A 25,084-nucleotide genomic window follows, 5' to 3' on the forward strand; every position below is an offset into this window, starting at 1 on the left:
AAGGTGGCGGGGTGGGGCGTGGTTAACTGGAGAGCACCCCAGCCCTGCAGAGGTGTGGGGTGAGGACGGGGGACACTCGGGGCAAGCGAACTACTGCCAGAGGGAGCATGGCCCTGGCCTGCCCAGATCTTCATATTGCTAAAGAAAACCTGGAAATGGACTTTTATGAAAAAGTCCCCGGTTTTTCAATGTTGGCCACTAATTCCCTTTTTTAAAAGGTAGATGAGGCAAGGGGCTTCCCTGGTGGCTCAATGGTTAAGAATCCGCCTGCCAATGCAGGGAACACGGGTTCGAGTCCTGGTCCAGGAAGATCGCACATGCCATGGAGCAACTAAGCCCGTGCGCCACAACTACTGAGCCTGCGCTCTAGAGCCCGTGAGCCACAACTACTGAGCCTGCGTGCCACAACTACTGAAGCCTGCGCACCTAGAGCCCGTGCTCCGCAACAAGAGAAGCCACCACACCGCAACAAAGAGTAGCCCCCGCTCGCTGCAACTAGAGGAAGCCCGTGTGCAGTAACACAGACCCGATGCAGCCATAAATAAATAAATAAATGAATGAATGAATAAATAAATAAATAGATAAAATTAAAAGGTAGATAAGCCAAAAGAAAGACAACTTTGGTGAGGTTCAGCAAGTGGCTATGCTTGCCCATCTGGTTTAAATGAGAATGATTTGAAAGTGTATCTGCATTTTAACATATATTTTTTCATTTGATTTTCAAGAGAAGTTTGAAATAACAGAGAAGGGAATGAGCACAGAAGACGTATGATTTAACTGCTGTGAGTCCCAAAAGACACCGGTGATAGCCACAGACCCTCACAGAACTTACTTGTTTTCAAGGTAAAGAAATGGGCCACGATGCAGGTGAGCTTTACTTTGAAAGAACATAGGTATAAAAATTCACTTTAAGAAAATGTAGGCAGAGACAAGCAGTCAATTTAATGGCTGCCTGGGGCTGGGGGTGGGAATGGGAAATGACCAGAAATGGGTAGGAGGAATCTTTCAGGTGGGGGGATGGAAATGTTCTAATATTAGATTGTGGTGATAGTTGCACAACTCTGTAAACATACTAAAAATCACTGAATTGTGTACAGTTTGCACAAGTGAATTTTACGGTATGTAAAGTTATGCCACAATAAAGCTATTAAAAACGTAAAAAGCTATTTAACAACCAGAGGAGTTTAGGAATAATAATTGTGGATTTTAAAAGAACACTTTAGTTTCCAAATTTAAATGAGGAGGTTCCCTAGATGACTCTTGGGAACACTGTTACATGTCATGCTTTTTTTTCTTTCTATAGGTACTTTACTTTTTTAGAATTTTATTGAAATATACTTATTTACAATGTTGTGTTAGTTTCAGGTGTACAGCAAAGTGATTCAGTTATATATACATATGCATATATATATAAATATATATATTCTTTTTTAGATTCTTTTCCATTATAGGTTATTGCAAGATGAGTATAGTTCCCTGTGCTATACAGGAGGTCCTTGTTGGTTACGCCTTCTGCTTTAATATCCAATAGGATTTTGACTTGCTTGCAAGGACTTTAGGGGAGACATTAAAAATATTTAACAAGTAGAGTGGCTGGGACATTGCCCAATCAGAACAGAAGTCAACTGGAGTGGGTTCTGGGAGCCCTGCTGTGCCAGGCCCTGTTGGTTCTGAACTGTGGGGAGGTCAGGGGTGGCCAGGCAGGTACTATTTACCAAATAAGGTAGAGTAGTATAGTAGTTCAGTATTATGATACGAGCCGCCCCCATAAAGGACTCTTGAATAAGAATGTGGTATGTTATCACACACAGCAAGCGCCATCGAATTGTTATATGAGAAAAAAGTGCCTGGAACTCGAGTCACAGAATTAGAGGGCTTTAAAAGAAGCAGGAAAACAAAATGCACATAAAGAGCGGCATGCTTTGCTCTTTCTGGTGGTGAGTGTCCACTGAGACAGCGCACGTGGCACAGCAGGGGCTAGGACCATCTTCTCTCCCCCAGGATACTCACCATTGCTGAGTTCAAGGCCGGGAAGTGGTCTGAAGAGAAAGAGACATTGGTGAGTGCAACAGAGGTCACTCTTCCTCTCTTGTCCATTTAGTTCTATTTGACAAACTTTTGTGAGTGTCAGTGCGAGGCTAAACTAAAACAGGCTGCCCACGATCACCAAGAAAAGGGAGCGAGGACACACAGCTCCCAGAAGCAGAATACGATGAACTGAGTGTGACGGGCAGCAGGACATAGCACTTGACTGCAGGGGCCCACAGCCCACGTCCTGGGGTTAGAATCCCTGTGCCCCCCAGCTTCTCCACCTCGAGCAAGCTACGATCAGCAGCTCATTCTCCTGACCAGGCAGGGGACTCTCATGTACCTGATGACTGTGAATTTGATAAATTCTGCGGCATCCAAGATCCTTCTCATGGAGCTGATTTCCAGGTAGCCAGGGGCTTTGAATACCACCCCCGGGGGCATGCCATCGATGACCACACAGCCAGGGTTGAAGGTGATCTTCCTGTAGGGAACTTTAACAGGGAAATCCACTCCAATTGCTTCACCTGTGATGACACAAAGAGTGTAAAACCAGTTGTGTGTCACTTGCTTTTCCCAAACCATGCTTTATCTTTAATGTCAAGATTTTAAAATTAATCGCATCAAGTAACAACATTGGTGATCAGCCATTACTTTATTTTCCAGCCATGCTAGGGTGTATGAATAATTTTATTGATTTTGAAATTGGTAACAGGTAGTGTAGCAGACTGTTTCTCTCCCCATGAAATAGGCATTTTCATAGTACCTACCTGAAAAGGGTTTCGTGAGGATTAAATGATGAATCACAAGTCAAACACTAAAAACAATACTCAGCTATGGTAAAAAGTCAGTAAGTGAAAGAGAGCTATTATAATTATTTAAAAAATATTTTAAATTTATTTTTAATTGAGATATAATTGACATAACATTGTATTAGTTTTAGGTGTACAACATAATGATTTGATAAAGATAGCTATTTAAACATTTTTTTTATTGAAGTATAGTTGATTTACAATGTCGTGTTAATTTCTGCTGTACAGCAAAGTGATTCAGTTATGCATATATATACATTCTTTTTTCATTTATTTTATTTTTTATTTTTATTTTTTTTGTGGTACGCGGGCCTCTCACTGTTGTGGCCTCTCCTGTTGCAGAGCACAGGCTCTGGACGCGCAGGCTCAGTGGCCATGGCTCACGGGCCTAGCTGCTCCACGGCATATGGGATCTTCCCGGACCGGGGCACGAACCCGTGTCCCCTGCATCGGCAGGCGGACTCTCAACCACTGCACCACCAGGGAAGCCCTACATTCTTTTTTTAATATTCTTTTCCATTATGGTTTATCATAGGATATTGAATATAATTCTCTATGCTATACAGTAGGACGTTGTTTATCCATTCTATATATAAAAGCTTACATCTGCTAACTCCAAACTCCCACTCCATCACTCCCCCAACCCCCTCCCCCTTGGCAACCAGCAGTCTGTTCTCTATGTCCGTAATTCTGTTTCTGTTTCGTAGATAGGTTCATTTGTGTCATATTTTAGATTCCACATAAGTGATATCATATAGTATTTGTCTTTCTCTTTCTGACTTACTTCACTTAGTATGATAATCTCTAGCATCCATATTGCTGCAAATGGCATTATTTCATTCTTTTTTTACGGCTGAGTAGTATTCCATTATATATATATATATATATATATATATGCCACATCTTCTTTATCCATTCATCTGTCGATGGACATCTAGGTTGTTTCCATGTCTTGGCTATTGTGAGTAGCGCTGCTATGATAGGATACATAGGGGTGCATGTATCTTTCTGAATTATAGTTTTGTCTGGATATTTGCCCAGGAGTGGGATTGCACGATCATATGGTAGTTCTATTTTTAGTTTTCTAAGGAACCCCCATACTGTCCTCCATAGTGGCTGCACCAACTTATATTCCCACCAACACTGTAGGAAGGTTCCCTTTTCTCCACACCCTCTCCAGCATTTATTATTTGTAGACTTTTTAATGATGGCCATTCTGACTGGTGTGAGGTGGTACCTCACTGTGGTTTTGATTTGCATTTCTCTAATAATTAGCAATGTTGAGCATCTTTTCATGTGCCTATTGGCCAAAAGATAGCTATTATTATTATGAAATTAGTGTTTCCATGTAAAAGTTCTTCTTCAGTAAAAATACACACTAATTTTGATCACATCTCCTTCACAGAAAGATCAATTTCTTAGATAAAGTAATCAATTAGAAGGAAATATTTCAAATGTATAAAATTTGGTTATGTAACAATATAAAAACGTACCAAATTTTCGGCTAAAGAGGTCATTGACTTGTTCTCTTAGTTGTTTTATTTTTTCAATGCTTGATAATCTTTCCTTCTCATTATCTAAAAAAATTAAAAAAACAAGCAAACCAGGTTTATTCATGTATTTGCTCCCCTGAAAATCTGTTGGAGGAAACACCTGTTAGCACATGTGAAAGCACTTTACCTGGCTTATCATTCAGTTTAGTTTTAGCAATAATTAAGCATTTTGGAAATTTGTAAATTTAAGGCATTATAGATGACAGAGAATTTTCCAAATTATGACTATGTAAATATAAGACATACTACTTTAGAGAACATTTTCAATATCATGCAAGATAAGGATGTCCACTTTCACCCCTACTCTTCAACATTATAATAGAGAGCCTAGCCAGTGCAATACAGCAAGTAAAATGAATAAGATGTATGTACTAGGATTAGGGGGGAAAATTTTTTAATACTTGAAATTTTTATTCTATTTAATTTTGAATAATGAAAAGTGATTATGTGGTTCAAAATTCAGGTGATATAAAACAGTACATCATGAAATGTCTCCCTTCTATCCCTATCTTAGCTCTCAAGTTTCCTTCTTTGGAGGAATCTATGCTATTAGATTCTTTTGTATCTCTCCAGATATGTTTTATATACACCTATTCAGAAAAGAAGATAAATTGATGGGCAGCAAATACATTTCACCTCTGTGGCCAGTTCCAACCCAATGGTAGCCAGTGCTTGGAGTTGGCCGCCCTAAGGGGTATTTTCCAGGTAATGCACCAGGGCAGGGCTGTGAGAAGCAATATATCTGATAAACAATGCACAATATAGCAAGATATTCAGTGTGCGGCAATTGGAAGCATATTTTATATTCCTGAATTGTCTTTCCTTAGTTGACAGGGTGAACTTAGCAAAAAAATAGCTCCAAGAGACTAACCCATGTCACAAAGTGGTTAAAATATAACAAAATGAAAAACATAATCTAAATTATGATAAAGTCAGATAGAATTCCATACCTGGAATCGTCACCTGAACGATGTTAAGATCTTCAACACCTGCTGCAGAATTTGTAATATTGGATGAATTGGTGTTTCCTTAAACAGAAATTGAAATTTAGAACTTATAGAACATTAGGCTACTTCTCCTCTAAAACTATCAAATTGCCACTTTGATCAGAAGACCAGACTAGGGAATTCCCTGGCGGTCTAGTGACTAGGACTTGGCGCTTTCATTGCCAGGGCCTGGGTTCAATCCCTGGTTGGGGAATTAAGATTGTGCATGCCAGGAGGCATGGCCAAAAAAAAAGAAGGCCAGGCTAAATTTTTAAAACTCCAGAGAACACTTAGCTGGCTTGGCAATAATTGATGTTTGAGTCTCTGTAGTTTAGTGTCGATGTCAAAGGAGAAAGGGCACCATGGCTTTTATTTAGTTCATAGCCCCTGATACTTCAGTCTAATTTGATTTAAAAAGAAGGGTGTTTAAAAATATATTTCCTGGGACTTCCCTGGCCGTCCAGTGGTTAAGACTTTAAGCTCCCAGTGCAGGGGGCATGGGTTGGATCCCTAGTCAGGGAACTAAGATCCTGCATGGCACTCAGCCAAAAAAAAAAAAAGGAAAAAATGTTTCCTTTGTTGTTATTCTCGGCTTACAGGTGGGGGGTAGGAAAGAAGACATACGAATGTGTCCAAGAGGACACTTAGGAAGCAGATGTCCTATGAGAAATGAGGTAACAGACAGTCAGGGAAAGGTTCAGATGGGGTTAAATAGTAAAAGCACAGTTGACGTTATCACGATTTCTGGTCAAATATACACACGATGCTCCCTTAAATGGCGAATGTAAATGAGCCTATCTAGTCCTTTCCGAGGGACTCGAAGTTCAATCCCTGTGTTCTGTGAAAGATCAACCATTTGGGTGTTTGAGATTCTGCATCTGAAGAGCAAGACCTCAAAGGGACACAAGGAGACACACCATCGTTCTTCCCCTCTCCCCCCTTCATTCTCCCTGCCTTCATTCTTCCCTCCCTGCCCCCTTCATTTCCCCCTCCCCCTTCATCCTCCCCCTCTACCCTCTCCCTTTCAGTTTCCTCCTCCCCACTTCATTCCCCTCCTTCTGGCTTCATTCTTTCCTCATTGGACCAAGCACAGTTTGACCCTACTCTGGCCAGGGCTAATTTGCACAGCCTAATTCTGTTGTCTGACAAGCCTAGAGCACTGGGTACCTGATGGGAATATGGGCTGCTCTGGTCATAGGTACACACACATTGAGTTCAACCTTTTCCCTTTCAGAAAAAATGAAAACCGTACTTAGCCGTGTGAATGTGGCGAGGTTTTTGGCAACCAACCTTCAATTTTCACCTCAGCTTCAGGGTCCTCACTCATTTCTGAAGGGGCAAGCTGAGTAGAATCTTGAAAAAAAAGATTTCTAAAATGACATTCATTGTTTATGTATTCTCATGTTCCAACATTTTACTGCTCCTATACCCAAAAAGTCGCTTATCCTGGCATTTTAAGTACATTTTATATTTACTAAACATAGAGGTATAAACATAAAGGCAATTTTAATTTTAAAAAGGATAATAGGGTAATAAAGGATAATCTTAAAAGGGATAAGAGGAGATAAGAAACTTTCAGATATTATCAAATAATATGAAGTTACTCGCAGTAATGGACACAGAATATCCTTCTATTTGAGCTAATGGAATACGGTGGTCCTAGTGTTTTGTGGTTGTCATCGGGAATTACTAGGATTCAAAAAAAGCCATTTGCTCCTTTCTTATCCTGCCAGCAGCCCCCAGGTGATTCGTGGTCTATTATTACATGGACGCATGTAATGTACACGACATATACATGCTCAGTGAAATACGCCAATCACAAAAAAGCAAATATCATATGATTTCACTTATATGCGGCACCTAAAGTACCTAATTGAGTTTTCTGGTGGATAAGAATTATACATATATATTAGACATATATTGTATATGTCTAATATACAATTGTCATATATATTGTCTATATATTGTCAATATATTGTCAATATATTGTCATATATAGACAATATATGTATATTAGACATATACATTAAGGTCTACATATAGACAAAAGCCTGGCTAGCTTACCTCGCCTAACTCTAGCTCATTTTAGAAAGATTTGTCAAATCTTACATTAATTGTTAGCAAAAGACTAGAAGGCAAACTGTTTTGATATTGTACCATCGTTACGTAGGATGTAACCTTTGGGGAAAAACAGGTGAAGGTACATTGGACTGCTCTGTACTATTCTTGCAGTTTCTTGTGAATCTATAATTATTTTAAAATAAAAAGGTTTTAGGGAGTTCCCTGGTGGCCTCGTGGTTAGAATTCTGGGCTCTCACTGCCGTGGCCTAGGGTATAATCTCTGGTTGGGGAACTGAGATCCCACAGGCTGTGCAGTGTGGCCCCATCCTGCCCCAGATAAATAAATAAATAATAAAAAAAATAAAAGGACTGACATAAAATAAAAAGGTTTTAAAAATCAAACAAATTCAGCTCTATTGTAATGGGCTTCCCACAATATCGTGATAATAAAAAAATCTGTTTAGATATGAACTATTTCGAGGGCCAACATCCCACGAAAACTTTCTGATTCTAATTCAGCACCCGTTCTACAACTGACCCCTACACAGGTCTTCTTCTTTCCAAATATTGTACTATCCATCCATTTAAAAAATGACCAAACAGTACCTTAACAGGCTTTTACAAAGGAGAGTAAAATGACATAAGGGAGGAACAGATTTAAACTCAATTCAAAATAATTGTCCTCCTTCACATCCAGAGAAGGTCAGAGATTGAGTTAAAGAAAAGAAACAAAAAATTAATGGAAGAATCCTGACACACGCTACAACATGGATGAATCCTGAGAACATTATGCTCAGTGAAATAAGCTAGTCACAAAAAGACAAATACCGTATGATTCCACTTATATGAGATACCAAAGTAGTCAAATTCATAGAGACAGAAAGTAGAATAGGGGTTGCCAGAAGGGAAAATGGGGGAGTTGTTGTTTAATACGGATAGATTTGCAAGATGAAAAGTTCTGGAGATCTTCTTCCCAACAATGTAAATATACTCAGCACTACCAAACTGCACGCTTCACAGTGGTTAAGATGGTAAATTGTATGTTATGTGGGTTTTTTTAACCACAATGAAAAGACATAATTTAGAAAAATAAACAGGAGTTAAATAATGACAGAGTCCGCTTGTCTTCTTGGTTCTAAAGCAATGAAGTTCAAAATGAATTTGAATTTAATTTTATGAGTGAATGAACAATTCTAAGACTGGACTCTATCATAGTATGTTCTCTGGCAAAATCTACCAAAATTCTTCTAGGTCAGAGACTAGAAGAACCATCCTCTACAACAAAAAACTCCAGACTCCCTAAATCAGGAAAGCTATCGAAAATGACTGCAACCGGCTCCTTGGAGAAAGTTTTTGATGTAAAAGAAAAACACAAATCATTTTGGTACTGAGACAGATGTACAACCCCTAAAAACAAGATCAATTTGCCTGTAAACTGACAAAGACATTCATACTTCTATGTTTGCAGAGGAAATCTCCTTTATTAATTTTATCTTACATAAACCACTTTAAGAGTTTAGGCCTTAAATATGATGCTCAGGGTTTATATATGAATGGAGGGAAGTATATATCAAGTTCTACCTCTAATTCAAGAATTTCCTAAAATTCTATTCAACTTTGCTCAAAAGATTTTGGCAAGCCCATCAAGAAGACAAAATGAAATAAAGTAACAAAGGTCATCAATGCAAAGTTTTCTTACCACTTAACCTCTATATCCAGGCCCTTAAAGTAGAATCATTTACAAATCAAAAGAGTAAGAGAGTGACAGAGTTCTTAATATGACATCTTAGGATGAGGACTCGGCCAGTTCTCTAAGAAGGCATGCTGTCTTCTGTATTTTCAAATGTGTGTTTAAAAGAGTATATTCTTGGCTTCCCTGGTGGTGCAGTGGTTGAGAGTCCGCCTGCCGATGCAGGGGACACGGGTTTGTGCCCCTGTCCGGGAAGATCCCACATGCCGCAGAGCGGCTGGGCCCGTGAGCCATAGCCGCTGAGCCTGCGCGTCCGGAGCCCGTGCTCCGCAACGGGAGAGGCCACAACAGTGAGAGGCCCGCGTACCGCAAATAAAAAAAAAAAAGGGTATATTTTCTTCAAAATACTGTAAACTAAAAAAAAAAAAAAAGAGAGAGAGAGAGAGAGAAAATGCCTTATTTTTCTAACCTTCCACTGGTAATTCCATTTCTATTACTTCAGTGCTGGCAGAAGAATGATGGCTCTCTGAAAGGAAAGCAAACAAGGCAGAAATACAAATTTTAAAAAAGAAATCATTTAAGAAGAATGCAAATAATTCAAGACCCCCACAGGAATATACATGCAATACTTCGACTCCCTAATATCAAATTCACACAAACGATCCTTTCTTTACGTTTTTTCCTTTGTTTTTATCTGTGCTTTGGAAAAATTTCAAGTACAGAAAAGCAGAGAGATGGCATCATGAAGCCATGTGCCCGTCCCTCAGCGCCAACAGTCATCAACTCACGTCATCCCGTTTTATCCGTGCCCACCCCACCCAGCACTGGTAGTTTAAAGTAAATCCCAGAATTCAGTGTGCAAATATTGCATAACTACAGGCAGGTACGTAAGTAAAGTCTCTTCCTTTAACATTACCATGATATTGCGATGACCCCTCCAAATGAACAATTATTCTTTATCATCATCTCATAGCTAGGCATTGTTCAAATTTCCTCAGTTGTCTCATAAATGTCTTCTCTTAAAAAAAACCTTTATATTTGGAAATAGTTTTAAACACAGAAAAGTTGCAAAAATAAAATAGTACAAAGAAGATCCATCTACCCTTTACTCAGATAACATGATGTTAACAATTTACCCTGTTGGTAATCTTTGTCTCTCCCTCCCCCCACCCCCAATCTATATAGAGATATAGATGTATATACACACACTTTTTTTTCCTGAAGCATTTGAGGGAAAGGTACATACATTATGGACCTTTATCTCTGAACACTTCTGTGACTATTTCCTTAGAATAGGGATATTCTCTTATATGATCACAGTATAAACTCACAGAATTTAACATGTGAGACAATTTTATTTATTCTACTGTTCGTATTCCAACTTTGTCAGTTGCCCAAATGTTCATTATAGCCTTTCCCTTTCAGTAGGGGATCCGGTTTGGGGGGTCAGGTCTTGTTTTTAGCTGCCACGTCTCCTTTAACCTTGAATGGTTCCACAGTCTGTCTTCGTTTTTTATGGCATTCCATTTCTGAAGATTTGAGCCTCCTCCTTCCCCCTCTTCCCCTCCCCACTAGAATGTTCCCCATTTTGAGTCTGTCTGATGTTTCCTCATGGTTAAGACTCAGGTCTTGCATTCTCAGCCAGAACACTGCCTAGATGGCGGTGTGTCCTTCTCAGCATATCACATATACAGGCACCTGGAATTGGGGGCTGGCAGGATTTTGAGTTGACAGGTCTCATCCTGCTGTGAAAAAATAAACCACCTGGGGGCCAATATACGGAGGCCATCTTTGGTTCATTTCTAGAAAACGATGTAACTTCAACGTTGCATCATCAAACTGGTCAGGCTGTGTAACACACAGTCACGAATGTGACAAAGATCAAATCACTTACATATAAAAGCAAGTCACGCACCCATGTTGAATCTCATTACGTGACTTTACCAAACAGAAGTTGAGGTAAGTAATTTAAAAAAACAAAAACAAATTGCCTCGTGTTAGGTTCAAGCCTAAGTAAGATCAAGATTACATTCTTTTCCTCCTCTTCCATTCCAAAAAGTAAAAAAAAAAAAAAAAAAAAACAACCCAGAACTAAATATCACACACAGTAAATTCAGTGTAGATTAACTTAAAATACTGACATGCTCTGGAAAGTGGGCGTGGAGGAACAGACCTTTGAAATACTTCAAATGAGGAATTTTTTGAAGGACCTGCTTTGGAGCACAAATTTCATCATCAAATTTGGGTTAGAGATATGGATTCATAGCCATTCCATAAAGAAAAAAGGCAAAATTACAAATAGTGAATGGCAATGAAATTCTGACACCTGCTACAACATGGAAGAAACTTGAAGACATTACACCTAGTGAAATAATCCAGTCACAAAAGGATAAATACTGTCTGATTCCAGTTATATGAGGCACCAAGAATAGGCAAATTCATAGAGACAGAAAGTAGAATGGGGGTTGCCAGGGGCTGAGAGGAAGGGAATGGGGAGTTAGTGCTTAGTGGGGACAGTTTCTGTTTGTGATGATGAAAAAGTTCTGGAGATGGATGGTAGTAATGGTCACACAACACTGTGAATGTACTTGTCACTGACCTGTGCATTTAAAAATGGTTAAAATTGCAAATTTTATGTTACGTATATTCTACCACAATAATAATTTTTTTTTTTTTTTTTTTTTTTTTGGCTGCACCGTATGGGTTGCGGGATCTTCATTCCCTGACCAGGGATCGAATGAGGGGCCTCGCCAGTGAGAGCACTGAGTCCCAACCACTGGACTGCCAGGGAATTTCCACAATAATAATTTTTTAAAAAGGAAATGAGTGCTAAGATGACCAGTATCGATTTACCAAGAGGACAAGGGCTCTCAGGTAAATTTATTCACAGTTATAGCAAAAATATTCCTGGTCTAGAGTTTTGACAAGAAAAGTCCTATGTACTGAATGGGTATCAGATGTGTTCAAAATGATCTGATAATCAGTGCTTTCAAGTCAAAAGTCAAAATTAATCACAAATTTTATTTTATACAGATTATACAGGTTAATCTTACATTGAATTTGCTTTCTAAAAACTGAGATATAATTCACATACCATAAAATTCATCCTTTTAAAGTGTACAGTTCAGTGGTTTTCCATATATTCACAAGGTAGTACAACCATCATCACTATTTCTAGAACATTTCCATCACCCCCAAAAGAATCCCTGTGCCCACTGGGGGTCACTCCTCACTCCCTGCTCTCTTCAGACTCTGTAACCACTAATGGACTTTCTGTCTCTATGGAGTTGTCTGTTCTGGACATTTCATATAAATGGAATCATACAATATGTACCTTTTTGTGTCTGGCTTCTTTCACTCAGCATTGTGAGTTCAAGGTTCATTCATGTTACAGTGTGTATCGGCACTTCATTATTTTTAATGGCTGAATAATATTCCGTTGTATGGATCGATCACATTTTGTTTCTCCATTCATCAGCTTATGGATACTTGGGTTGTGTCCACCTTTTGGCTATTAAGAATAATGTATACGTTTTTGTGTGGACATACATTTTCTCTTGGGAAAATGTAGAATTGGATATGTATCTAAGAGTGGAACTGCTGGATCATGTGCTCCTCATTTAGCATTTTGAGGAACTGCCAAACTATTCTGAAAAGGAGCGGTACCGTTTTACATTCCCAGCAGCAATGTACGAGGATTCTAATTTCTCCGCATCTTCACCAACACTTGCTACTGTCTGCTTTTTTTTATTTTTTTTATTTTTTATTTTTTTTGAGGTACGCGGGCCTCTCACTGCTGTGGCCTCTCCCGTTGTGGAGCACAGGCTCCGGACACGCAGGCTCAGCGGCCATGGCTCATGGGCCCAGCCACTGCGCGGCATGTGGGATCTTCCCAGACCGGGGCACGAACCCGTGTCCCCTGCATCGGCAGGCGGACTCTCAACCACTGCGCCACCAGGGAAGCCCCACCCATTTTTAAATTGGGTAGTTTGTATTTTTATTATTGTGTTGAAAGAGTTCTTATATATTCTGGATGCTAGGTCTTGATCAGATATATAATTTGCACATGTTTTCTCTCATTCTGTTTGTGGTCTTTTCACTTTTTGGATAATATTCCTTGAAGCACAAGAGTTTTTAATTTTGCCGAAGTTCAATTTGTCTTTTTTCTTCTTCGGCTGCTCGTGCTTTAGATTTTATATCTAAGAGACCATTGTTTAATCCAAGGTCACAAAGATATATGTCTGTGTTTCTCCTAAGAGCACTGTAGTTTTAGCTCTTATACTTAGGTCTTTGATCCATTTTGAGTTTTTTAAAAAAAATTTATTCATTATTTTTGGCTGCATTGGGTCCTTGTTGCTGCACGCAGGGCTTTCTCTAGTTGCGGCGAGCGGGGGCTACTCTTTGTTGCAGTGTGTGTGCTTCTCATTGCAGTGGCCTCTCTTGTTGCAGAGCACAGGCTCTAGGCGCACGTGCCTCAGTAGTTGTGGCTCCTGGGCTTCAGTAGTTGTCGCTTGTGGGCTCTAGAGCACCGGCTCAGTAGTTTTGGCACACGGGCTTAGTTGCTCCACAGCATGTGGGATCTTCCTGGACCAGGGCTCGAACCCATGTCCCCTGCACTGGCAGGTGGATTCCCAACCACTGAGCCACCAGGGAAGTCCTGAGTTCATCTTTTTTAATATTGTGTGAGGTAGAGGTCCAAATTGATCTTTTTGCAGGTGGATATCCAGTTGTTCCAGCACCATTTTTTGAAAAGACTATTCTTTCCCCATTGACTAGTCTTGGGAACCCTTGTTGAAAATCAACTGAATATAAAAATATTGGTTTATTTCTGTACTCTCCATTCTATTCCATTGATTCATGTGTCTATCCTCATGCCAGTACCACGGAATACTGATAATGACAGCTTTGTAGTAGGTTTTGAAATCAGGAAGTACACATCTTCCAACTTCGTTCTTTTTCAAGATTGTTTTGGCTCTTCAGGGTCCCTTGCATTTCCATATAAATCGTAGGAAAGTTTTCCAATCCATGAACACAGGATGTCTTTACATTTATTTAGTTCCTTAATTTCTTTCAACACTGTTTTGTAGTTTTTTGTTTTTGTTTGTTTTATAAAATAGTGCAGCCACTTTTAAAAAAATATTTATTTATTTATTTGGCTGCGCTGGGTCTTTGTTGCGGCATGCGGGATCTTTAGTTGTGGCATGCGAACTCTTAGTTGCAGCATGTGGGATCTAGTTCCCTGACCAGGGATCGAACCCGGGCCCCCTGGATTGGGAGCATGGAGTCTTAGCCACTGGACCACCAGAGAAGTCCCTGTTGTGTAGTTTTCAGTGTCCAAGTCTTACACTTCTTTGGTTAAATTTATTCCTAAGTATTGCATTCTTTTTGATGCTGTGGTACATGGACTTTTTTAAAATTTCAGTTTTTGATTGTTCATTGCTAACATATGGATATACAATTGATTTTTGTATATTGACCTTGTATCCTGCAACCTTGCTAAACTTATTTATTAGCTCTAATTTGTGTGTGTATTCCTTAGGATTTTTTATATACAAGATCATGTCATCTGCAAACAAATAGTTTTACATCTTCCTTTCCAATCTGGATGCCTTTTTTATCTTACCTAATTGCCCTGCCTAGGACCTCCAGTACAATGTTGAAAAGAAGTGGCAAGTGTCTTGTCCCTGGTCTTAGGGGGAAAGCCTTCCGTCTTATTAAGTATGACATGAGCTATGTAGGTTTTCTGTAGATGCTCTTAATTATGTTGAGAAAGTTCCCTTGGATTCCTAATTTGAGTGTTTTTTTTTCTTTTTTTTAATCACGAAAGGGTATTAGATTTTGTCAAATGCCTTTTTCCTACATCTATGGGCATAATCATGTGGGTCTTGTCCTTTATTCATGATGTTGTTATTCCACTGATAGATTTTCATATGTTGAACTAATCTTTCCTTCCTAGGATCAATCCCACTTGATCATTGTATGGTCAGGCCATTCAAGATGGCTGTTCTTCTGTTCTCTGTACATGCCCAGCTCGACAAGTCCCTGCTTCACTCACATGACTACCCAGTCCTCCTAATTATAGGGCTTAGTTAGTAACTGGTACATGTTTGCCCCCTGCCCCAGCGCTGTGTTCCTGGTAACTGATGAGCCAACCTGATGTCGATTCCCTTTATAAATGGTAGGCTCCTTCTCCTCCAAGCAGTAAAGGTTGCGGTTACGTGCTGCCTACTGTTTGCCGCACGGTGGGGTGTTGCTCCAGGACTTTGCTTCAGATGTGTAAGATTCCCCCTGTCCAATAAGCCACTGATGTCTCCGTCGCTGGGCTTTCTTTGGTCTCGAGGCTGGGCAACTACAAGGCTTGCAGGCCTGTGGGGTGCAGCCCAACAGTCATGATGTATAATCCTTTTTATATGTTCCTGGATTCATTTGCTAGCATTTTATTGAAAAAGTTTGTACGTCTATGAATAAGCGATATTTTTCTGTAGTTTTCTTGTGTTGTTTTTGTCTGGTTTTGGTATCAGGATGATACTGGCCTAACAGAATGAGTTTAGAAGTGTTCCCTCCTCTATCTTTTGTAAGAGTTTGTGAGGGACTTTATTATTTTTTTATTTGTTATTTTTTTAAATTTATTTATTTTATTTTTGGCTGCGTTGGGTCTTCATTGCTGCGTGAGGGCTTTCTCTAGTTGCGGTGAGCAGGGTCCACTCTTCGTTGCGGTGCCCGGGCTTCTCATTGGGGTGGCTTCTTTTGTTGCAGAGCACGGGCTCTAGGCATGCAGGCTTCAGTAGTTGTGGTGCACAGGCTTATTTACTCTGCGATGTGTGGGATTTTCCCAGACCAGGGATCGAACCCATGTCCCCTGCCTTGGCAGGCAGAATCTGAACCACTGCGCCACCAGGGAAGTCCCGTGAAGGGCTTTAAACACTTGGTAGAATTCACCAGTGAAGGCACCTGGTCCTGTGCTTTTGTTTGTAGGAAGGTTTTGAATTACTAATTCAAATTCTTGTTATATGACTATTCAAATTTTGTGTTTTATCCTTAGTCAGTTTCAGTAGTTTGTCCATTTCATCTAGGTTACTCGATTTGTTTGCGATAGGCTGATTGCCCCCCACAAAGATATCCAAAAACCTGTGAACAGATGATGTTACATGGCAAGGGGCAATTAGGTTGCAGATGGGATTAAGTGTGCTCATCGCTAACCTTCAGAAAAGATTATTTTGCATTATCCAGCTGGGCTCCATGTAATCGATGTACGGGGTATTTAAATGTGAAAAAGGGAAGCAGAAGAGTCAGTGTTGGAGTGGTGTGATTCGAGAAAGACTGTTAATTCCTTGATCTTGGGCTTTTGTATCCATGTTCCCTTGGGCCTGGAAGGCTTCTCTCCCATATCATGCAGTGTCAGCCAGGAAGAAAACAGAATGGTACTGATGCTCTGACATCCATCAGCATCAAGGAAGCCTGGGTGCACTATGTCTCAGCACAGCTTGTACTGTGCATTCTTCATTTCTGGGGACCCTGGAGATGGGGTCCCTGCACATGTAGAAGACCTATGGGATTTCCGTGGGCCAAGATGTTATGTGTGCACGTGTAAATGTGTGTCGGAGGTCTTCCGAGAGATCTGTGTTGCAGATGGATCGTGAGGTCCTGGTGGGGGTAGCTTCCGAGCACTGGTGGGGCCGTGTTCACTGGGGTTCCCCGAGGGCCAATCGCCGTTCTGAGCAAGTCACACTGATTGTCTTTTTGGATTTAAAAATATCTCCCTTACTTAAAGGATATAGACATCAATACTTCAGCATGTGAGCATTTAACCTAAATGGTTACAAAAACATTCAGTGCTATGGAATAGAGTCCACGATGTTAGGCAGTTTGGAACTTTCTGGCATCAAGAAGGAAGCTGTTCTACAAAGATCTCTTGAAGAGTTCTGTCATTTCCAAAAGCAGGAGAAAGATTATAAATTCACACATTTAACGTAAATGTTTTTCTTCAAATAATGTACTTCTTTCTGAAAAATTAAAATAGATCAACTGCAGGTACATCTAACTTGTTCATTCCACTGATGCCTTTTGGAGCAGAATCTGTAAGTATCCTATCCCTGACTGTACACGATTTGATCAACACCAAGGTCATTTAAGTTCAAAAATATATTCTTGGGAGCCAAGACGTAATTTAATTAAAAGTAGTTTGTTCAAAACAACAGTAATTTAGAAACAAATGTTACACTGATTCTTCATAAGGGTCACATTCAACTCAGCAAGCACATTCGAGTGCTCAGTATGTAGAAAGCCCAGGCTTGGGGCTCCAGGGCAGGAGTAAGATGCTGTGTTTCCTGCCACTAGCTGAGGGAGTCCTGGCAAAAGCATAGATAGAACACAGCAGGGCACACTGAACGCTGGAAGCTCCCTGCAGGAGTTGAGATTCTGACTGTGCCCAGAAAGAAGCAGGGGAACTCCTCAGCGGTCTGCAGGGTGGGAAGGGAGTCACAGGGAGGGATCAGCTTATATAAAAGCCCCGTGGAAGGTGGATTCAGGGCACGTTCAAGGAATCACAGACAGGGCTGTGTGTCTGAAGAGCCCAGGGAGGGTGATGGGGGCAGATGAAATAGGAGGGGAGACCAGAAAGAGCAGTAGGAACGTGGAAGGAAACTGGGACTTTACGGGTGGTAAGGAGTCACAGACAGTGTGAGTGGGGGACAGAGGTGGACAGATCCCAGTTTTCAGAGAACAAGTGATTGGGGTGGGGTGTGTGGGATGGATTGAAAAGAGATCCTCTGCTCAGAGGGAAGGAGACTGGTCACAAGGGACAGGCCAGGCGGGGGCGGACGAGGGTGGGGTGGGGTTGGCCCAGGACAGAGCAATTACCACAGAACTTCCACTGGTCTCTGCCTTTAGATATTTTGAAACAATTTTTTTAGCAAAAGTTTCAGAGCTACGTAATGCTGCAGAAAATTTTTCAAAGTTAAGATTTTGTAGGAAACATTTCTGATCCGATAATGTTTGAGGATGTGACTGCAAATCGTCCTGCACTCTGTCTCCATTCCCAGTGGAGCTGGAAGATGGAGAAAGACTCTGAACACCGTACGGCAGTCACAGCGACATGATGGTACCATATCGTCAAACTGGCATCACGCTGGGGTCCAGCGGGATTTTGGTCTTTGGGTAGAGAACCAAGCCACCTAACTGCACACAGCACCCACCTGTGCCATGTTTGGAAAGTTTGTGTATTTGGTAACAATTGTCTTCTCCCCGTTGAACTTGTATGCTGTCAATGAAACAACTATGAAGAAAAGGCACTTGATGGACTTCCCTGGTGGCTCAGTGGTTATGAATCCACCTCCAATGCAGGGAACATGGGTTTGAGCCCTGGTCCGGGAAGATCCCACATGCCGCGGAGCAACTAAGCCCATGTGCCACAACTACTGAGCCTGTGCTCTAGAGCCCGTGAGCAACAACTACTGAGCCTGCGTGCTACCACTACTGAAGTGTGTGTGCCTAGAGCTCGTGCTTCACAACAAGAGAAGCCACTGAAATGAGAAGCCCACGCACGGCAATGAAGAGTAGCCCCCACTCGCTGCAACTAGAGAAAGCCCGCGCACAGCAACAAAGACCCAACGCAGCCAAAAATAAATTAATTAATTAATTAAAAAAAAAAAAAAGAAAAGGCACTTGAATTTCTTAACTCATCTCCATCTCTTTTAACACTTACTATTTTCTCAGCAACCTAGGGGACACACTGGACAGAAGAGAATTAAGGCGGGAATATTTTAGATCACACAAAATAATATTTAACAGACAAACTCTAGTAAAATGCAGCCTGAAATGTCTTTACATTCACGGATGCCCAGAATCATGCGGATTCAGGCTAAGTATCAATACAATCTATTTTATGACTGTAAAGTTGTTTCCCGTAATGGCCGTGTGTTAGATCCTGGGTAAGTGTACATGGATCTTTACGACTCTTTTCCTGTTTTCCAGATGGGTGCTAATTAAAATTTTCCATCACAGATAACTTCTAAAGAAGAAAATTATTATAAAATGATATTACCTTGCATACTATATTCATAGTAATTAGGATCTTCTGATTCTTCCTTGACTGACATAACTGTTGCTTTCGGTGAAATGCCTTTGAACGCAATGGAAATTATAAAATTATGTGTTAGGCTAGACTTACGAACAGAGATATGACTGGTTAGTATATCTTCCAGGTTCTGTTTGGATCAACACAGCAACACGGCAATCAGCAAAAGAACTTGTAGCTCATGCAGTAGGAACAAATGGTTTATCCATATAAAAATATAAATATAAAATAATAATAAAACAACATAAAGCAAAGAAGGAAGGGAGGAGAGATGGATGGAAGGAAGGAGGAAAAGAAGGGAAGGAGAAAGAGGTCTAATTCCCAGTTTGGGAAAAGTTTCCCTTTCAAGATGGATGAATATGTACATGCATTTATATGCAATATAAGTATTGCAAATATTCTGCTGTAATGGGGCCCAAATTGGCACAGATAATCTTAATTTACTTACTACAACAAAATGAATATCAAAACCTGGGGAAACTACATTGGTTAAACCAAAAGGCTTTATCAGGGAAAGGTGTAGTGGATGGCAAAAATTAGCCACAGATGTCTTCCATCCCAGTATATACACCTGTTTGCAATGTAACTTTCCCACTCCTATTTTCTAGAAGTGGAAAACTACTCCACCTTTTGAATCTGGGCCTGGCCATGTGACTTGCTTTGGCCAGTGGGATGCAGGGAGAGGCTTGAAAAGTGCTCGTGCATCAGCGTCTGCTGTTTTTGGAGCAGAGTTGCCACGTGAATGAGCCTGGAGGATGTGAGACCAAGAGGAGAGGTAGGCCCAACTCTGGCAGCTGAGGCCTCGGCCCCAGGAGTGAGGCCAGCCCAGACCAGAAGGACGGCCTGGCCAACACACAGAATTGTAAGAAAGACTAAATTATTGTTTGAAGCCACTAAGTTCTGGGGTGCTCTTTTATACCGCAATAGATAACTGATACTGAAGTATACATATAATTTAACTGTGAAAGTTAATAGAAGCAAAAACAAAAATTGTGACAAGCTTGGGATTTCACTGTTCAGTGTTAATTTACAAGTTGGGGGAGGAGGTCTTCTGAAAACCTTTAACAGCTCTGTTGGCATAGGGATAGTAAGATTGGGTATTAACGAATGTGACTGTCAAAAAGAAAAATTTGTTAAACTGAGGAACAGAATGGACACGGCCGATGGCCATATCAGTGAAATGGATACTGCCCTTGAGCAAGTTGAGGAAATTGCTCAGAAGTGGGACAGAAAGGTAGTCTGATGGAAAGATTAAAGGAGAGCTCACAAATGGAGGTCTACTTGTGCATAAAAAAGAAAAAAGCTTTTTACATGTTTGTAAGTGATCTGAAAGAATCTGAAAGAGCTGTTGCCCTTAAAACGGGGATGGAATTTGAGGTGCAGTGAGATTTAAGAGAGATGGAGTTTTGAGAGGGGAGGAATGAAGAGGAATTTTACTTATTACTACTTATTACACTACTTATTACCACTTCCTACACTGAATTTTTATTTAAAACATGTATAACTTTTGTAATTTATAGTAAAACTTTAAAGTACAAAGATTTGATAAATATTTGACAGCTGGGCTGTCAAAGAAAAATTTCTTTTCAATGCAGGCAACTGAAAGCAGGTTTGCCGGTGCAGAATGCAGAATCGCTTCAGCCTTTCCTCAAAATATGAGGGGGGAGGGGGAAATTCAGAAGTTAAAACCATTTAAACGTTCTGTGCAGCAAGTGCTACACAAACATCACAGGAAATAAGGCCAATGGATGGTCAGCTCACAGAAGCCTGCAGGCACCTGGAAGCAATTCATATCACGAAATCCATGGTAGAAAGTCACATTATTAAGGATTGTTTATAGGGAATCACATCTCCAAAGAGAGGCCTCAACAAAAGAGGCCTATTTTAAGGCTGGCGGGAAACGCTCATCCACCCGATAGCTGGTGAGGGCGGAAGGGAAGGCAGTAGGGCCGCGGATCCTTGAAAGGGCCCCCCGGGGAGAGCCGACAACCCCTCACTCCCACCCCATTTGTTTTCTGGGTTTCTGAGAGGAGACTGTGGCTTGGGGGTTTTAAATTCTCTGTTACCAACAGAGATGCAGGCAGAATGTATCTGAGCTTGGAAACGCATCCAAGGCTAAGATTAAAGGGCAAGCGTGTAAGGCGTGTCACGTGTAAGTGGGATGAAGACGCCACAGCTGAATTCTGTTGGCTGAAATATCTGGCTCCTTTTTGTTGACTTGTGTTGGTTTGACCTAGAATACCTACAATGGACAGGCGCTCTTTTCAGGCTGACGTTGAAGGTGCAGCTTCTACCAAGCACATGTTATCTGTGGATAGGAGTGACCCTGGGGTATGACAAGGGTGGATTCAGGCTACTCCTGCCCCAAGGGACTGGGGAGGCAGCTGAGCATAAACCACATCTCCCACCTTCAGCAAAGCTCGTGCTCTGACCTCCATCTCACTGGAGGTAACATCTCTCTTCGCCTCCTCTCTCCATCTTTTCTTAATATTGAATATTTTTCTTTTACATTATCTCAGATTTAACTTTAACTTTACATTTGGAACTGTTTATTTCTTATTTCTATGTTGCTTTTCTAAACATTATTAACTTCTCGTTTTACCCCGTACAGTCAGCTTGTGTTCATCTTTATCTTTTTGAGGTTTGAGTTTCAGTTTTATGTACTTATTTTAGGTTTTCTAATGTTTCTACTTCTAACGCTTTCAATACTTTTCCATCCCTTGATTAAACATTTGAGTTAAAAAATTTTTTTTCTATTTTTAACCTTTAACATTTTTCCTTCTAATGCCTTTTTTTTTTTTTTTGAGGCGTGGAAGAGCAGGGATGGGGGTTAACTACTCTCACCATCAAAGAGGGATTTTTTTCCCAATATACATTGTCATAGTAATGTACGTCTATTGTAGAACATTTAGAAATGACAGAGTGTAAGAAAGCAATAAAATAAGCTATGTCCAAAAATAAAAACACTGCTTTATTCATAAATCAAATTCATATTCCAAATGTGTATTCAAGACTTTTTACTCATTTAGCAGTCAAGTTCTAATTTCCATATAATTAAAATAATAACTTTGTCTACAAATATATCTACTTAATAACATCTTAGTACCTAATATTTATTGAATTAGAAGGCTTTTTTTCCCTAGATATTTGAGTAAAATATGATTATTCTGCAAATAAGGCCCCCGTTGAGGTTCATTAGTGACCTATCCCCATTATCTTGTTGATTCTTTGGGATTTTCTACCCAAATATGGACCAATATATCATCTGCAAATTAAAGACAGTTTTCGTTTGTCATTCCCAATCCATATACCTTATATTTCCTTTTCTTGTCTTACTGCATTAGCTAGGACTTTCGGTATGATGTTGAAAGGGAGTGATGAGAGGGGACATCCTTGCTTTGCTCCTGATCTTAGTGGGAAAGATTCTAGTTTCTCAGCATGAAATATGATGTTAGCTGTAGGTTTTTTGTAAATTTTTTTTTAATCAAGTTGAGGAAATTCCCCTCTATTCCTGGTTTACTGAAAGTCCCATTTTTAAGTAAAACAAAAGAAAGGAGTCAAATAATGACCTGCTGAACACCTGATTCTACAAGCATCAGTGTACATACCAGAATCTTCCATGGGTTCAGTCTTCACACTGATGGGGGCACAGCTAAAAGGAGAAGGGAATGCTGGTCAAGATGGGCAGGGTGAGAACTGCCCAAAGGCATCTGGACACACTGAATCTAATCCCCAGCTCTCCATACCATCATAGGTTCCCCTCCCCCCATCAAACTGAATGCAAAGCTACCTCAACTTTAATGTTGTAACAAATTATTAAGAAAGTTAAAGGTGTCAATGAATATATTCTCATAATCCCAAACATCCTTTTGAATAAAGAATATGTAACAAAATAAGACATTCCATAGCCTAAAAACTAATACATTTGGGTTAGATGGGGACTTAATTTTTTATTTATCCCTTACCTTTCACTTGGTGATGTCACTGATCTCTCAGCATCTGTTACCAACCCAGGCCCACCTGTGCATGAGTAAAAAGACGCACGCTAGCCTCTGTCTGCACCTTGAAATATGACAACATTCAAAGGCATATAAAGGGAAAGCGAATACAAAGAGAACAGAATTCCTGGCTCTAGGTCATCATGGAATAGCAGCGGAGGAGAGACCAACTCAAAGCAGCCCCCAGGGCCTGGGCCATCTGTGTGGGCACAATGGGGGCCAAGGAGCAGACCTGTGCCGGAGCGACCTCTGGCAGGTTACTAAGCCTCCTCGTGCCTCAGTTTCCTCATCTCAAAATGGTGGTTGGGTGAGGATTAATTAATACATGCAAAGTGCTTAGAACAGTGCCTATCACAAAATAAGTGTCAGCAGCAGCTATTACCGTTATTTCTATAATGACAATACAAGCCACCTGGGACAACAGTTACCTGGTCACCTGCCACCCCTCACCCTCCAGTCCCTCCTTTAATGTGAACTGGGGGACCCCAGGAACTCACAACTGCTCCAGAAATACCTGCTCTGTGAGTAGTCCATGCACAGGAGTGTCTCATTGCCCTCTATACCCCAAGGTAGTCCATGTGGACAGACCCTCCACCCACCCCTGCCACCTGGCTTCTGTACCTATATAGGCTCAGCATAACACCCTCTTTAGACCTGGTCTTTCATGAACAGCTATGGCCCAAGGTTTCCAGCTATGATCCAGAATAATAATCTGAGAAAATAAGGAAGTGGGCATAGATGGATCTCTAAATGTTCCTGGTAAACTTACTATTTTCTTTTTTGGTCCCTTCATCAGTTAAGGAGCTTATGAGGGGTCCTGGTTTCCCAAACATGGTCTCAAACACCCTGCACATAACTTTCTGCCTGACCACATGGAATGGGCATCCTGGGGGAACCAAGCTATTGAGATCCTGCTTATCTTGGGGGCCAGCTCCTCCAGGAAGCTCTTCTGACCACACAATTCTAACCCCTTCTGGGGGCTTTCAGGGATTTCCTCCACGGGTCACCCCTGGTTCTCTGAACAGTCTCTTTCCTCCTCACAGATCATGTATCTCAGAAGCACGGGAACGGTCACACAGCCCAGACCACTCCTGAATCCCACAACGCCTGGCCTGTGGTTGGTGCTCAGAGACCAGGAAGTCACTCCAGCATCCTCACACTCCTGTGCACATGGACAAGGTAGATCTCCTGCCCTCCGAGGGCTGGACGCAGACGCTCGCCGGCATGCGAGCTGACGGGAGGGTGGCGTCCCGGCTCTTAGGCTGGGTATGTGTGTTTCCCTGAGCTGTAGTCCCTGCAAACATCCCCACCACCCCTGGCCCCGGGATCAGAGGTGGCCTCCTCAAGGCAGGAAAGACAAAGCATAAACAAGCTTTAGAATGTGCCAAACTTGCATTTTAATTAAGAAGCAGAACCGGTTTAGCAGTCAAGGGCAGTCACCAAGTATGAGAAGCTGTCACTTACCAAGCTGACTCACGGGACTCAGGAAGGGTCTGCAAGAAAACCAATACTGTTACCTGACATGAACACACAAGACGGACAGATTAAACATCTGAATAACCAACTTCTAAACATAACGGGACAGAATTAACTAACTGAAATTAAGTCAGTGTATCAGCTGTTAGGAGGGGGTAGAGCCTATCACCTGTTGATAAGGAATGAAATCCCCGCTTTGTTCTCCAAAATCCACTTCAGGGTTGCAAGGTCATAGTTCTCAGGGTGTTGAAAGGGGACCCCTTCTGGGAGCCCCTGCACCACTACGGCTGCCTGGTCCCTCAGCATCTTCTCGTAAGGAACAGGCACCATCGCTGTCGTCCCCAAGGCTTTGCCTAGAAGAAGCAGCAGGATGTCTTTAAATAATAGGAGCATAAATCCCTGATA

General features: G+C 41.1%; 1 protein-coding gene and 1 long non-coding RNA gene across 5 annotated transcripts in view; one reads left to right on the forward strand and one right to left on the reverse strand.

Moving 5' to 3' along the window:
• The window catches only part of LOC109547737 (uncharacterized), a 30,860-nt gene that overhangs the window by 4,283 nt on the left and 1,493 nt on the right, over positions 1-25,084 (forward strand). The window contains exons 4-8 of one of the 2 annotated variants that reach the window (XR_012326039.1): positions 726-843; positions 2,002-2,059; positions 11,861-12,004; positions 19,814-20,067; positions 24,247-24,855. This is a non-coding gene — a long non-coding RNA (uncharacterized lncRNA). Of the gene's footprint in view, positions 1-725; positions 844-2,001; positions 2,060-11,860; positions 12,005-19,813; positions 20,068-24,246; positions 24,856-25,084 lie in introns of those variants that run through there. The other variant, XR_004522041.2, reaches the window with a different exon arrangement.
• The window catches only part of LOC101321123 (general transcription factor II-I repeat domain-containing protein 2), a 53,810-nt gene that overhangs the window by 1,914 nt on the left and 26,812 nt on the right, over positions 1-25,084 (reverse strand). The window contains exons 5-15 of one of the 3 annotated variants that reach the window (XM_019922019.3): positions 24,849-25,032; positions 24,668-24,696; positions 23,171-23,225; positions 22,814-22,857; positions 19,173-19,250; positions 9,600-9,656; positions 6,670-6,732; positions 5,344-5,421; positions 4,334-4,417; positions 2,372-2,555; positions 2,011-2,039 (exon numbers count right to left, since the gene is read on the reverse strand). In XM_019922019.3, the coding sequence (XP_019777578.2) occupies positions 2,011-2,039; positions 2,372-2,555; positions 4,334-4,417; positions 5,344-5,421; positions 6,670-6,732; positions 9,600-9,656; positions 19,173-19,250; positions 22,814-22,857; positions 23,171-23,225; positions 24,668-24,696; positions 24,849-25,032 (885 nt within the window). The remainder of the gene's footprint in view (positions 1-2,010; positions 2,040-2,371; positions 2,556-4,333; positions 4,418-5,343; positions 5,422-6,669; positions 6,733-9,599; positions 9,657-19,172; positions 19,251-22,813; positions 22,858-23,170; positions 23,226-24,667; positions 24,697-24,848; positions 25,033-25,084) is intronic. The other 2 variants (XM_073792023.1, XM_019922020.3) reach the window with 2 other exon arrangements.

The sequence above is a fragment of the Tursiops truncatus genome, chromosome 15, assembly GCF_011762595.2.
Source record: "Tursiops truncatus isolate mTurTru1 chromosome 15, mTurTru1.mat.Y, whole genome shotgun sequence".
NCBI classification, from domain to species: domain Eukaryota; kingdom Metazoa; phylum Chordata; class Mammalia; order Artiodactyla; family Delphinidae; genus Tursiops; species Tursiops truncatus.